This window comes from Panulirus ornatus, chromosome 8 (assembly GCF_036320965.1).
Source record: "Panulirus ornatus isolate Po-2019 chromosome 8, ASM3632096v1, whole genome shotgun sequence".
In the NCBI taxonomy this organism is placed as follows: Eukaryota; Metazoa; Arthropoda; class Malacostraca; order Decapoda; family Palinuridae; genus Panulirus; species Panulirus ornatus.
The window spans coordinates 5764649-5781178 of record NC_092231.1 but is presented as its reverse complement, the minus strand read 5'-3'; the positions used below and the strand labels follow the sequence as shown (position 1 = coordinate 5781178).

The window sequence follows — 16530 nt, the reverse complement described above, 5'->3', positions numbered from 1 at the left end:
GCTCCGAAGTGGTTGGTTAAATATATATATATATATATATATATATATATATATATATATATATATATATAATATACTTAACCGTCGTTTCCCGCGTTAGCGAGGTAGCGCAAGGAAACAGACGAGGAATGGCCCAACCCACCCACATACACATGTATATACAAAACCGCCCACACACGGACATGTACATACATATACTTGTCAACGTATACATAAATATACATACACAGACATATACGTACATATCCATACTTGCTGCCTTCATCCATTCCCGTCGCCATCCCGCCACACACGAAACACTGTCGGCCTTTCTGCGTCTCATATTATCCTACAGTATTTTTTGAGTTGCAAAGACTGTCAATACATTATTACCCAACCCCCTCCCTCCCCTTTCCCCAAGTTTACGTAGTGTATCACAACTAGTCCAACATTTACTTAAATATAAAGGCTTGTCTAACATCTAACCAACCTCTAACTGTCCTCACACAGCTCCCATCTGGGCCTCGTCTAACACCCCATATGGCCGGAGACGTTGTCACTTGCCCACACCACCTCGTAGTAGAGTAACAACATATCCTCAACATCCGGTATGACTCGGCCTTATGAAGCCGGCACACACACACACACACACACACCGCACCAACCAACCAACCTCCTCCTCCTCCTGCTGTTATTTTTTGTTTTGTGTCTGTTACTCAGTCATCTACAACATACGGAATTCACAGCTTCTGTAGATCGCCTCCTCCTCCTTCTACTACTACTACTACCACTACTACTACTACTACTACTACCCCCTTTGTCTTTCCTCCAGTCCTGTGTCCCCAGCTGACCTAAATCATAATTATATCACTGCCAACTTCTTTGAATTGGCATTACATTTACGATGAACGCTTTACGGAGTAAGACACAAAGTAAACTACATTGAAAAAAAAAAACATTACCCCCCCCCCCCCGTGACGCCTCATATTCCATTCCTTTTCTAAGGCTTAAAATGGTAACTTCTAAGACAGACACCAGGGCGTCATCTGCGGGACTCTTGCGTACCAAGGTGATAACGCTTTTACGCTTAAATGTGGGTTACCCTACCACGTCTTATCTTTCCGCTCGGGGAAATTTGAACACACGATCTTACCATCGCCATGTTTCGGCGTCACAAGACCTTGATGGTAGAGAATGGACATAAACAGCCACTGACACTATACCGTATGAGCGCAGCCGTGTTAATGAAGTAAACGTGGAAACGAATTTTATTGTTAAGCGACTTCCTTCCATCAGTTTTAAAGTTTAGGCTTTGTTTTGACACGAAAAAAAAACTATCCTTAATAACATTATTCGTCCATTTTTTATGACGTTATTCGTCCATTTTTTAAGACTTGGCTTCGTATAAATAGCAAAGAACACTGTCGGCTTCGTATAAATAGCAAAGAACACTGTCCACTCCCAACTACACACACACACAAATGGAATAGCCTGTTTATTCACGCGAGATAAGAAAAATATACAAAAAAAACTTGTAATTTAAACTTGTTACCGTAAGAAGCAGCGTAGTATCTATGTTTTAAGTCTAGTTGATTCAACATACTAGTCTTTTACTAAGAGTAGTCTATTACGCAAAGTGTTTAACATACTGGTCTTTAATGACGAGTACCCTATTAAGCAAAGTGGTAGAAGCTTTGTGATTATTAAACATCTTTGTTACATAGGGATGGTACAGTATCAGATTATTATTCACACCCACTGAAGTGTATTAAGTAATATTACTTGAGATGCTCCAACGCATATACGTGTAAATCTTTCGTACTATGAATACGTGTATTAAGTAATATTACTTGAGATGCTCCAACGCATATACGTGTAAATCTTTCGTACTATGAATACGTGTATTAAGTAATATTACTTGAGATGCTCCAACGTATTTAAGTATAAATCTTTCGTACTATGAATACGTGTATTAAGTAAGATTACTTGAGATGCTCCAACGAATATGTGTAAATCTTTCGTACTATGCATATGTCAAAATGATCATACATAACGTAGATTGTTACAAGTTCTCTTATACTACTACTACTACTACTTATAATAATAATAATAATAATAAATGATAATAAATAATAATAATAACAATAATAATAATAAATAATAATAAATAATAATATAATAATAATAATAATAATAATAAAATAAATACAAGGGAAAACAATGTGATAGGAACCATCACCAGAGCTGACCCACATACACACACACATACTCGGCCATTTAACCTTGAGTTGGCTGCAAGTGTTGTCACCAGATAACCTTGGGCAGCCTTGTCCCCTTTACCTCAGGGTAAGACAGGTTGATACATCAACAGTAATTAGAAAGGAACAAATATTTATATGGAAAAATTAAATGAAATCTATTATTCAAGATGAAAAAGAAGAGGTTTTTCATAGTTGATTGTTCCTCAGTCTCTTAACCTTGTATATATGTACTATGCAATTACCACACACACACACACACACACACACACAAAGCGCATAGCCTAGCCTAATTACCTAATTTCATGTATGTTATGCCCCGTTTTCACAGAGAATAATTCATATAATCATCTATATTTACGAATGGAATTATACATGATCTTGATATACATAAATGTAAGTAGTCATATCCAGTATATAATATACCATTGCATGCGCACGAAGCCCTGTGATCTACACTCAGCAGACGACTTGTCATGGATAGAAATGGGTATTGCTACAATAATTGCTACACGAAACACGTTCTCATTCAACACACACACACACGTGCACATGCAATGCAGGATTATCCCCAGTCCCTCTTACGCCAGCTATGAACAAGTTCGCGACACTCTGTCACTCCTAACTCACCTAAGCTTCGTCTAAACCTCATCCCACATTACACATGGTGAAGCTACCGCATCACCACTCCCACCACCGTCAACTCCTCCCACCTGAGATCCCTCGTCCCCAAGCTGCAGTTGGGCACCACAGCGACGTTTAACTAATCCCATTTCAGTACAGTCCGCTAGAAGAACTGCTCCAATCTCAATTACTGTAATTGGTAGAGTGAATATTACAGTACACGCTCCCTTCTCCATTATTCTGTAGCGTTACTGTATTTTCAGGATCTGACCGCTTGATTTACCGAACTGTTATTACAGAATGACTTTAAGTAAGTGTAGAAGTCCAATCATATACTAAGCATTCTCACCCCAGTTTACACGAGAGATGAACTCCACTTCCTAAATGATCCCGATACACTTTTGGGGGTTTAGGTTAGCAGTATCGCGACGAACTCCCCCTCCCCTCTTTTTAAGACCTCGGCTTCCCAGACGAGAGCACGCACTTGCCTGCATGTAGGACAGCACCACCCACCCACCCGCACCATGGCAATTACTCACAACCGCCAGGCAAAAGAACCGTAATCCAACCTCAGACGTGCAGCGAAGAAGCACAGCGCAAGCAATGTGTGTCCTCCCCCCAACTCCACGCTCTTTACATTCATGCACTTCACTAAAGCCATTTGACCCTGGAAAAGAGAGAGAGAGAAAAAAAAACACCCAAGAGCATTTCAAGGTCAATTTCGTTGTGGAGTGTAATTCTCCCGCTCTCCGAGACCGGCTGGAAGTAACCAGATACATCAAGTCATTCTCTCCACAACAGAGCGAGCCTCACCGGTATCCTAGCCTCGCCACCACAACAGAGCGAGCCTCGCCACCACAATAGAGCGAGCCTCACCGGTATCCTAGCCTCGCCACCACAATAGACCGAACCTCACCGGTATCCTAGCCTCGCCGCCACAATAGAGCGAGCCTCACCGGTATCCTAGCCTCGCCAACACAATAGAGCGAGCCGCAGCGGTATCCTAACCTCGCCACCACAATAGAGCGAGCCTCACCGGTATCCTAGCCTCGCCACCACAATAGAGCGAGCCGCAACGGTATCCTAACCTCGCCACCACAATAGAGCGAGCCTCACCGGTATCCTAGCCTCGCCGCCACAATAGAGCGAGCCTCACCGGTATCCTAGCCTCGCCACCACAATAGAGCGAGCCGCAACGGTATCCTAACCTCGCCAACACAATAGAGCGAGCCTCACCGGTATCCTAACCTCGCCACCACAATAGAGCGAGCCTCACCGGTATCCTAGCCTCGCCACCACAATAGAGCGAGCCGCAACGGTATCCTAACCTCGCCAACACAATAGAGCGAGCCTCACCGGTATCCTAGCCTCGCCACCACAATAGAGCGAGCCTCACCGGTATCCTAGCCTCGCCACCACAATAGAGCGAGCCGCAACGATATCCTAACCTCGCCAACCACAATAGAGCGAGCCTCACCGGTATCCTAGCCTCGCCACCACAATAGAGCGAGCCTCACCGGTATCCTAGCCTCGCCACCACAATAGAGCGAGCCGCAACGGTATCCTAACCTCGCCAACCACAATAGAGCGAGCCTCACCGGTATCCTAGCCTCGCCGCCACAATAGAGCGAGCCGCAACGGTATCCTAGCCTCGCCAACCACAACAGGGCGAGCCTCGCCACCAAATAGAGCGAGCCGCAACGGTATCCTAGCCTCGCCGCCACATTAGAGCGAGCCTCGCCGCCACAATAGAGCGAACCTCACCGGTATCCAAGCCTCGCCACCACATTAGAACGAGCCTCACCGGTATCCTAGCCTCGCACCAGTCCAGACATTTAATAAAAAGTTGGAGTGTGTTCAGACGTACGGCTTGCTACGAGTGCAATGCAGAATTAATGACAGCCATTTCTATTTTGAATGTATCTTCTTGGATGTCGTTATTCGTATGTGTTGCTGTTATGCAGTGAAGACTATTTTTTGAACTATAAGACTCCAGTCATGGACAAAAGTCCACATCAAGGCCGGGCATTAACTGAAATAAGGAGAGAACTATGAGCGGAGAAAGACAAGACAAGGGAGAGTATTTACGAATTTTGAAGGAAGTGAAAGGACCTGTCTTTTAAAATGTGCGACGTCATAGTTATTAGGAAAAACACGAAAAGGTAGAGTTCCAAAGCTTCGAGGTGTTGGGAAAGAAACAATTATCAAAGCAGCCCACTCTTGAATTGCCGCACAATAATCACGTGACGCAGCAGCTTGCCGAGTACTACGTGGTCTAGCTAGTGGTGGGGGGGTACACAAGCAGCCAGCTCTCGGGAGCAGAAACCAGAGTAATACACCTACAGGAGAGGGAAAGTGAACCAACATTGTGGCATAAGGCAATGGGGTCCAACTTTGGAAGTTAGCCTGGGACAGTTTATAAGTCGGATCGCTTTTGACTCTTAAGTCTATGAGAGCAGTCCTACATATATGGACGAATCAACCCCTTGTATAAACGAAGCAACTGTTCAGAAAAGAAGTTTCGACATTTTAATATGGCACACAGTTTCTTAAAGGCAGACTTATCTATTTCTGCAATATGGAGTTTCCAAGAAAGAGTGAATGTTACAGTAATACCAAGTATGTTCATCAAGAGGTGGAATTTCAGAATCGTAAAAGGAAAGACGAGAGTTGTGAGGAGTTTTCGATAGACAGAGAGTGGTAGAAATTGGGTCTAGATGGCATTAAACTAAACAAGATTTTGCCTATCCCACTGAGATATCCTGTCCAAGTCTTGAGTTTATTGAGGAAGCTGTGTCAAGACGAGATGCAGACTGAGTGAGAGAAGAGGGAGCAGAATTGAAGGGTGTGGGTGAATGCAGTGTTGAGGCGTCAGTGTATAAATGCACTAGATTATTTGTGGAGAGAAAATCTTCGAAAAAAAAAGGAGGAAAGGTGTACGGGACAGGAGAGAGCCTACAGACTATACCATGTGTTTTAATGATCTGACCAAGCAGTAAGCAATATAATTCAATAACTATTAAAACTATCGTTCAGGTGTTTCTGCTTAATGATCACCACACAGGTGGTATAGCCAGGTGTGTGTACCTAAGTTAGTTAATTATTGACGTCAGTATGTTTCCACGATCTCTGGGGGCAGTAATGTTCATTTCTACATGCCTTGACTGCTAACTGGTAAGAAAAAAATAAGGCAGTCTCACGTAAATTTATTAACTACACACAGGCGTTATTATATATTTTTTTGTTTCTATATGGCATGTATGAACATACAGTCTTTTAAAGACAATAAAAAATCATTTTTCCCTTTGAAGGTTATAACTGAATTCTGCTATTGTTATTCTCTAGTGTTTTAAGAAAAAAAAAAAAACTGCGAATCATGTTAAAAAAAACACTTCCCGCATCCATTCAATGGTGGTCGAGAGGGGGTGGGGTGGGAGGGAAGAGGAAGGGAGATCTAGCGCTTTGTATTGCTTTTAAAAGGCCTTTTACCTCCACAGCGTCTCAAAGAGTCGTACAGTAATCATATTGTATTTTCCACTTTCTAAACTTTCGTTTAACCGAATGGTGTGTGTGTGTGTGTGTGTGTGTGTGTGTGTCTTGTTTTCACTCTGGTATTCGATCAATTCAGTCTGTATTTTTCCTTTCACCCTCTTCCTGGTTCTCGACCAGTGTGATTATAATTTTGGCCATTACTCGTGTCTCATATCCCCAGGCTCCTATATGTCCGATAGTGAAATATATATATAATTCTGGCCAACGTAGCTCAAAATATGACATATTGGATGTAAGTACAGCATTATTAGTGTATATAGACGTGTACGTGTCTCTCATAGGGGAATTGAAAAGTAGGATATATATAGGGTAATTACTGCTCACTGAGAGCTATATAGAGTATTTGAACGAGGTTTTGTACTAGATATTACAAGCGTTATCAAGTAGTTAATACGACTTCAAAATTTTGAAATGGACATTGGTAGTGTGACATGCTAGTGTGACATGCCGAATGTCGCCATACTCCTTCATGCCACATATGTAAACATCGACACTGAACTGGGGTATACTCTATTTGGGTGTATTATACACCTATGTCTCTGAGAGGATATATCGAAAGTATATATATCCCCACACAAAAATGCGTATGTTACAACAAAGGAGGAGAGTACACCCGTCTCGTGTCGTTGTTTACATGTGTCGGGAGAGGCTGTGATAGCAACATTTGGCATCGATAAATCCATGCCAGGTGTCGCCACATACCCTCCTACGGCCAGAGGCGACAACATTTGGCATTCATAAAGACACGATGGCGGCGGTGTTGTGCTTCCTTTGTGTGTCTGGCGAGTGGTAGTATGTGGGCTGAGCTCAAGCCTCTTCGGTGTGCACCATAAAACCGGTAAAATGTTTTGGTAGCGAGATGTCAAACCCCGGACCACAGGCGTTGAAGGGGGGGGTGAAGGTGTCGGGGGGTAGGAGTGGAGGGAAGAACGGCCAAACCCTCCCCCCAACTTTGTGCTGTTACTTGTAGTTAGATTTTGGTAAATCTATTTACTACTACTACTACTATTATTATTACTACTATAGAAATATAAGGACAACTGTCTTAAACCTTTGTTCTATCTTGTTACCCATCAATTTTAAGCAATTTTCAGACAAGGGGGAAAAATGCATTGCTGGTTGGTCAGTTCGAGTTAGATGATGTGCCAGTTCAGTTCGGATCAAGTGGGAGGATTCAGAGTTCTGTTCGCAGTTCCATTTCGCATCGAGCTTGATGTTTCATTAGTTCACTTCTCTTCATGGAAAATGATTCGAAGTTACAAGATTCGCAGTTTTAGTTCGTTTCGCTAGAAGTAAACGCTGGAAATGATTCGAAGTTCATTTCAATTCGAATCTCTTACAGATAATTTGTATAGTTTAATTAGATTCGAACTAAATGATTCATATATTGGTTCGGTTGAGCCTGACCGGCCGTTCAAGGTTCGAACTAAATGATTCATATATCGGTTCGGTTGAGCCCCACCGGCACCTCAAGTAAGGTTCGAACTAGGCGAGTGGATCGGGGTCAAGTTGAGCGTTCCGGGCGGCGGTGCGAGGAAGTGGTTCATTTGAATCAATCTACGGGACTGTGGTGGTGGCCTGGAGGTGTGGAGGCCCAGCAGGTGTTCGGTTCCCAGGTGGGATAGATGGCTGGGATATGGCCAGATGAAGTGTTCATCCCCGAGTGTGTGTGTGCTCATTCCCACACACCCCCTACCCTTCTCCCATTTTCTCTACACCAGTGCTGGAAGAGGACAAAAAACAAAGACTTGGTCACATGGGGGGCTCCGTGGTGTAGTGGTTAAGCGTCGGGGGTTCGAATCCAGCAAAGGGCACGACAGTCAGCCCACAGCCAATCCCAGGTGTTCAGCTTAACCCATGGGGCTGGTCTTTCATTGGGTATAGACAAAAGAAAGCTTAATACAAACCTTTCCAATGCAAGACAAAAAAAAAAAAAGCTTAACACAAAAGCTTTACCTCAGACACAGACAAGAGAAAGCTTTACAGCCAGCAAAAGAGAGAGAGAGAGAGAGAGAGAGAGAGAGAGAGAGAGAGAGAGAGAGAGAGAGAGAGAGAGAGAGAGCTAAGATTAGCCCAGTAGGTTTACAAAGGACTCCCTAAGCGACGCTCAAGCTTCCACCATCATGTGACAATTTCAGAACATTCGTTGGGGAAAAGACGTAGTTTCTGAAGGTCAATTGGAAGGTACAGTCTCACAAACCTCCTGTGACCAACTCTCGTCTGTGTCATGTATACTCATATAGGTCGTGCTAGGTTAAGCTTGCCTAAGCTTGCTCGAGGGATGGAGGGGTAAGCTTGAGCGTCTGAGTGAAGCCGAAACGCCTTCGGGAGCTGAAGATCTTGAGTATACTGTAAACTATTCTCCTGAAAGTCCTCCCGTGTTGTAATCTGTGGGCGAATGAAGTCAACTTGCCTTCGTAAACTCACTTGGGAGGGAGATCTTCAGTAGCGTACCTCCTCATATGGGTAAACCAAGGATGAATGAAGTCAAATTGCCTTCGTAAACTCACTTGGGAGGGAGGTCTTCAGCAGCGTAAACTCCTCATACGGGTAAACCAAGGATGAATGAAGTCAACTTGCCTTCGTAAACTCACTTGGGAGGGAGATCTTCAGCAGCGTAAACTCCTCACACCGGTACACCATGGATGAATGTAGTCTACTTGCCTTCGTAGACTAACGTGGGGATCACCTTCAGTGTAATGTAAACTCATATTCGCCCGAGTATTCTTCGCGTGGTAAACTAAGGATTGAGTTTACCTATTTCTGGTGTAATGATAGGGAGGAAAAAGGTCGTTAAAAACCAGAACACGACGGTACGACCCTCGAGCACGACGGTACGACCCTTGATCACGACGGTACGACCCTCGAGCACGACGGTACGACCCTCGAGCACGACGGTACGACCCTTGATCACGACGGTACGACCCTCGAGCACGACGGTACGACCCTTGAGCACGACGGTATGACCTTTGAGCACGACGGTGCGACCCTCGAGCACGACGGTACGACCCTCGAACACGACGGTACGACCCTTGAGCACGAGGGTACGACCCTTGATCCTCTCGAACACCAAAACTTATAAAAACTATATAAACAAAAGGCCGTTTATTTATTGGCTAAAACTGTCCAAACTTACACGTATATACATATATATATATATATATATATATATATATATATATATATATATATATATATATATATCAAACTGGCATCATTAGTCTGGTCTGTATTATGAAGATAATTATAATTATTTCTTTTTAGAGATGCGAGAGGAGGTGTACAGCAAGAGTATGCAATAGAAAACGTACAACGTGAAGTAAGGGAGATCGGCCCATAAACTTGAACCACTTTAGAAGACGGACAGAAAACGGGAGACCCGTCACAAAATGCTTTCAGGTTTCAGAAGAGATTTGAAGATGATGATGATGATATTGATGATGATAATGATACCCCCCCCCTCCCCACCACCAACCACTAGCTAGAGCACGCCATACTCAGCAAGCTGCTGCTGCTGCTTGGGTCACATGATCTCTTGTATGGCCATCGACCAACTCAAGGGTGGGCCGTTTTGATAACTGTGTCTTCCGCTACACGTCGTAGCTTTGGAACACTCTACCTTCTCATGTCTTTCACACACACACACACACACACACACACACACACACACACAGGAGACCCGGTTTGCCTCGTCCAATCACTGTCTTTCTTACAAATTCTTTCGACACTCTGGCCCGAGATGTTAACTGTTTCGAACGCCATCTGTGAGTGTGAAGCATAACTAAGAGTTAGTGTGGTTCGTTCGATGGAACTTACGTGTATTTGATCATCTTTTTTCTCGTTAATGCCCTACAGATGTTAATATATCGACTCCTCGTTGTCTCCAACACGAGCACCATCTATGAGCGGGCGACGCAACTGTGCTGAACCCACAGTAATGATACTAAGAGAGGAAACTACGGACGGGGGTCGTAGACTGGCCTGTGTTCCCGCCCGCCTGCAGGAGCAGCAGTAGCAGTAGCAGTAGCCTTCTCATGCAACCAGGGTGGAGGGGTGTTCGCGCTTGGCCAAGCGCTTGGCCGACCAGACAGGTCTTGGCAACCTGGCCGGCAGGGAGGGAGGGAATTACGAAGCTCAGGTTACTTCTCTTGAGGTTTTCTGGCGACATTTAATCCCGGCTTCGTCCGTCCCTCCTGCAGCAGCAGCAGCACCTCCTCCTCCTCCTCCTCCTCCTCACATTGTTGCCCCCCCCCTACGCAAGGCGTCAGCAGGAGGCAACAGATGCGAGTCTTGCTAACAAACCTCCCAGCTGTCCGGGTCGGGGCCCAGCCCAGCCCCTACCCACACACACACACACACACACACACACACAAGCCTGTGTAAACAAAGCGTCTTTTCCTGGAAGTGAAGCCACGGCTGCGGATCCGGACTGAACGGATTAAAAAAAAAAGAGAGTAATCCTACACATGTATTGCACATGTAATCCTTCCTTCTTTCCCATAATCCTAGACGAGTAATCCTTCCTCTCTTTCCCATCTCTCACGAATCCCCTGAGAATTCCGACGGTGCAACTCTCTCTCTCTCTCTCTCTCTCTCTCTCTCTCTCTCTCTCTCTCTCTCTCTCTCTCTCTCTCTCTCTCGTCAAACTCTTCGCAACCCGGCTACTGACGGAGCAGCATTCGCCTTAGAACATGGTGAGGTAAATCCACTGTGAGCATGGAGCCTGGCGTACAATGCGTATCACCCAGGGGAGCCTGGCGTACACGTGGCCGTACAGGAGTTCCGTGCGTACCCGGACATTCTGACGTTAATGATAACAAAAAGAGGATTGAAGAGTGAGGGAGGAACGTGAGGGGAGGGGGGGGGGAGGTGAGGGGAACGTGAGGGGGACGTAATGAGAGCGTGAGGGGAAAGAATATGAGGACTGGAAAATGCGATCAACTTTACCACCTGGTGTGTGTGTGTGTGTACGTGTGTGTGTGTGTGTGTGTGTGTACGTGAGTGTACGTGTGTGTGTGTGTGTGTGTGTACGTGAGTGTACGTGTGTGTGTGTGTGTGTGTGTGTGTGTGTGTGTGTGTGTGTGTGTGTGTGTGTGTCTGTACATATATTTATGTAATTAGGGTAAGTATAATTCTTTGGCTGTCTCGAGGGTCAAACAGGTGGTTGACCTGGAGTGAGGAAATGGAGGTCGCACACACACACACACACACACACACACACACACACACACACATACACACACACATACACACACACACACACACACCAGGTCAACAACCTACACACCCGAGCGGCCGTGTGTTAAGGTCGTCTGGTGACGGAAAGGGGGGGAGGGGGGAGGTGGTGGTGGTCGTCTGCCCCACGGACACTTCCACCACCACCACCAGGAGAGGTCGTCCACCCTCACCACCAGCAGGAGAGGTCGTCCACCCTCACCACCAGCAGGAGAGGTCGTCCACCCTCACCACCAGCAGGAGAGGTCGTCCACCCTCACCACCAGCAGGAGAGGTCGTCCACCACCACCACCAGCAGGAGAGGTCGTCCACCCTCACCACCAGCAGGAGAGGTCGTCCACCACCACCAGCAGGAGAGGTCGTCCACCCTCACCACCAGCAGGAGAGGTCGTCCACCCTCACCACCAGCAGGAGAGGTCGTCCACCCTCACCACCAGCAGGAGAGGTCGTCCACCCTCACCACCAGCAGGAGAGGTCGTCCACCCTCACCACCAGCAGGAGAGGTCGTCCACCCTCACCACCAGCAGGAGAGGTCGTCCACCCTCACCACCAGCAGGAGAGGTCGTCCACCCTCACCACCAGCAGGAGAGGTCGTCCACCCTCACCACCAGCAGGAGAGGTCGTCCACCACCACCACCAGCAGGAGAGGTCGTCCACCACCACCACCAGCAGGAGAGGTCGTCCACCCTCACCACCAGCAGGAGAGGTCGTCCACCCTCACCACCAGCAGGAGAGGTCGTCCACCACCACCAGCAGGAGAGGTCGTCCACCCTCACCACCAGCAGGAGAGGTCGTCCACCCTCACCACCAGCAGGAGAGGTCGTCCACCCTCACCACCAGCAGGAGAGGTCGTCCACCCTCACCACCAGCAGGAGAGGTCGTCCACCCTCACCACCAGCAGGAGAGGTCGTCCACCCTCACCACCAGCAGGAGAGGTCGTCCACCCTCACCACCAGCAGGAGAGGTCGTCCACCCTCACCACCAGGAGAGGTCGTCCACCCTCACCACCAGCAGGAGAGGTCGTCCACCCTCACCACCAGGAGAGGTCGTCCACCACCACCGTCCACGGACGGGGTCGTCCACTGGTGGTGGAGGGGTCGTCCGGTGCTCCCCCCCCCCCCACCTACAATAGATAACCATGTCTTCCCTGGTGCACTACGACCCGACCTGTGTGTGTGCGCAGCAGCTGGGTCGTCCAAGCTGGTCGTCTGGTGGTGGGAGCAGAGGTCGTCTCCACACCCCACCACCCTCCAACCCCAACCCAACCCAACCCCACCCACCCACCCACTCCACCCCACAACTTACAACACCTGAATGTCATGACTCTCTCTCTCTCTCTCTCTCTCTCTCTCTCTCTCTCTCTCTCTCTCTCTCTCTCTCTCTCTCTCTCTCTCTCAGTGTGTGTGTGTGTGTGTGTGTGTGTGTAATACGGTACGGCCGTATTAGATGCTGTAATAAGCCATCCGAAAGTGGCTGAAATACGATTCTGAAATACGTTTCAGTCACACCGTTAATCCGACGTTGGCTTCAGTTACGAAACCTCATGGCCCAAGCTGGGATCTCGATCATTATACTCATGGCAATGATGATCCCAAGCTGGGATCTCGATCATTATACTCATGGCAATGATGATCCCAAGCTGGGATCTCCATCATTATACTCATGGCAATGATGATCCCAAGCTGGGATCATGATCATTCATGGCAATGATGATCCCAAGCTGGGATCATGATCATTCATGGCAATGATGATCCCAAGACTATCCCAAATCATCGTCTGGGACGGGATGGGACGGGAGAGAAGACCACAGTGTTGTTGTGGACCCTCCCGCCCACAAAGGAGCAGCACCCACCTTACCCACCTCCCACCCACGTACAGCACAACAATGAAGTTGTGGGAGCACCCACCTTACCCACCTCCCACCCACGTACAGCACAACAATGAAGTTGTGGGAGCACCCACCTTACCCACCTCCCTCCCACGTACAGCACAACAATGAAGTTGTGGGAGCACCCACCTTACCCACCTCCCACCCACGTACAGCACAACAATGAAGTTGTGGGAGCACCCACCTTACCCACCTCCCACCCACGTACAGCACAACAATGAAGTTGTGGGAGCACCCACCTTACCCACCTCCCACCCACGTACAGCACAACAATGAAGTTGTGGGAGCACCCACCTTACCCACCTCCCTCCCACGTACAGCACAACAATGAAGTTGTGGGAGCACCCACCTTACCCACCTCCCACCCACGTACAGCACAACAATGAAGTTGTGGGAGCACCCACCTTACCCACCTCCCTCCCACGTACAGCACAACAATGAAGTGGGAGCACCCACCTTACCCACTTCCCTCCCACGTACAGCACAACAATGAAGTTGTGGGAGCACCCACCTTACCCACCTCCCTCCCACGTACAGCACAACAATGAAGTTGTGGGAGCACCCACCTTACCCACCTCCCTCCCACGTACAGCACAACAATGAAGTTGTGGGAGCACCCACCTTACCCACTTCCCTCCCACGTACAGCACAACAATGAAGTTGTGGGAGCACCTTTGAAAGGGTCCTGGGGTTGGAATTCCACAACAGCAACTACTACTACTATTACTACTACTACTACTACTACTACTACTACTAATAATAATAATAATAATAATAATAATAATAATAATAGTAATAATAATAATAACAGAAGAAGAAGAAGAAGAAGAAGAAGAATAAGAAGAAGAAGAAGAAGAATTAATATCCTTACACTTTTTACTCTTAAAAACCTAAGGACCATCACTGTATAACGCACATCACACGCTATACGCATTCCAGGCATAGTTCTACGCATTCCAGGCTCAGTTCTACGCATTCCAGACACACTTCATGAGACAGTTTTTCAACGTCTGTGAAGACTGGAACCCTTGAACATGTCTGGATGAAGATATAATTGCTGTGTATACTGATGATTTGGTTGTATTTAATTGAGGTTAGGTCTGGTTACGTCTATCAACTACCAAGGGTCGTTTAAGGACCGTTAGCACAAGGGTCGTTGAAGCTGGTAACGTCCCGTTACGCAATTAAGGGAATTTCTTCAAACATCTCCTTCGTCAGGTGTTACACATAGTTCCAAGACCACATCTACACACTCTCCTCCATATATACGTGGCATCTTATATGTGTCATGGCTTGTGACGACCATATATATACGTGGCATCTTATATGTGTCATGGTTTATGACGACCATATATACGTGGCATCATATATGTGTCATGGTTTGTGACGACCATATATACGTGGCAACATATATGTCATGGCTTGTGACGACCATATATATACGTGGCATCATATATGTGTCGTGGCTTGTGATGACCATATATACGTGGCATCTTATATGTGTCATGGCTTGTGACAGCCATACATATACGTGGCATCTTATATGTGTCATGGCTTGTGACAGCCATATATACGTGGCATCTTATATGTGTCATGGCTTGTGACGGTCATATATACGTGACATCTTATATGTGTCATGGCTTGTGACGACCATATATATACTACCCTTTTCCCCTACCTTCCTCACACCCCTTACAGCTCAGGGCTGGGGTTCGAACTGGTGTGTAAGGGTCGCCCTTGGTCGACCGAGGTGTTGGATGGACCCCACGCCCCTGCCCGCCCCCCCCCGCGCGCCTCCTCCTCCCGCTCCCGCGCGCGCCCCACACGCCCCCCTCGCGCGGCGCCCCACCCGAGTTCACGACCACAACCAGCCCTGTGGTGTCGAGGTGTGGCAGAACCGGTTTGCCTCCGGAGACGTCCCTCAACCCTCACGCCGATTTCCATCACAACACACGAATAACACCTGCGTAGTTATGAGGGCGGCGCGGGGGTTCCATGCGCCAGGTCTCTCGCCCTGGAGCCAGCCAGCCCCGCCCCTCACATTCCTGCTGGAGCCGCGTCTGTGTCCTGGAGGAGGGGCAGCGGGCGGCGGGCGGAGGCCAGAGGACTGGTCACTAGGAGGTGGCTATCGAGGTCATACGTCAGTGTGGACGCTACCAGGAGGTCTAGAAGAAGGAGGAGGAGGAGGAGGAGGAGAGGAAGACAGGAGGAGGAGGAGGAGGAGAGGAAGACACGAGGAGGAGGAGGAGGAGGAGAGGAAGACAGGAGGAGGAGGAGGAGGAGAGGAAGACACGAGGAGGAGGAGAGGAAGACACGAGGAGGAGAGGAAGAGAGGAGGAGGAGAGGAAGACAGGAGGAGGAGGAGGAGGACGAGGAGAAGAAGAAGAAGAACAAGAAGGGGAAGAAGAAGAAGAAGATGATGATGATGATATTTGAACACGAAAAAGAACACCAGAACCATCTCCAGCCACAGTAAAAATCAATTTCCCAGCTTAAAAACCTCCCGGCTCTGCCCTACACACATACAATATCATTACATGAACCAAAACCATCCTAGATGACAACGCTCATAATATATAATTATTCCTAATTGCCGCTAAATAAAACATGAATTATTCCTCCTTCCTGATTATCGCTAAGATAAAGCGCTTCCTCGCCATTCTCACCTTATCGAAAACCATCAATTTAATACGAATCTTTGACCCCCATAAACCACTCCAACTCAACCCCCATAAAATAAATAATTTACACCAATCGCGTCCTAGTTATACCATTAACATATATATATATATATATATATATATATATATATATATATATATAATATATATATATATATATATATATATATATATATATATATATATAAATATATATATATATATATATATATATATATATATATATATATATATATATATATATATATATATATTCCCCGTTTCGCGAAATTTGAATATCAACTTCCGAGAGATCGCGAAATTTAAAGAGCAG

General features: G+C 46.9%; 2 protein-coding genes across 9 annotated transcripts in view; one reads left to right on the top strand and one right to left on the bottom strand.

Moving 5' to 3' along the window:
* The window catches only part of LOC139749777 (uncharacterized), a 137108-nt gene that overhangs the window by 68878 nt on the left and 51700 nt on the right, over nt 1-16530 (top strand). The gene's annotated exons all lie outside the window — the stretch shown is intronic.
* LOC139749778 (uncharacterized) overlaps nt 1-16530 on the bottom strand; it is a 53023-nt gene that overhangs the window by 27748 nt on the left and 8745 nt on the right. Inside the window, exon 1 of one of the 4 annotated variants that reach the window (XM_071664013.1) lies at nt 9008-9071. The exons of the other annotated variants lie outside the window; for them this stretch is intronic. Coding sequence (XP_071520114.1) covers nt 9008-9056 — 49 coding nt within the window. The 5' untranslated portion in view covers nt 9057-9071. Of the gene's footprint in view, nt 1-9007; nt 9072-16530 lie in introns of those variants that run through there. 4 annotated transcript variants of the gene reach the window in all.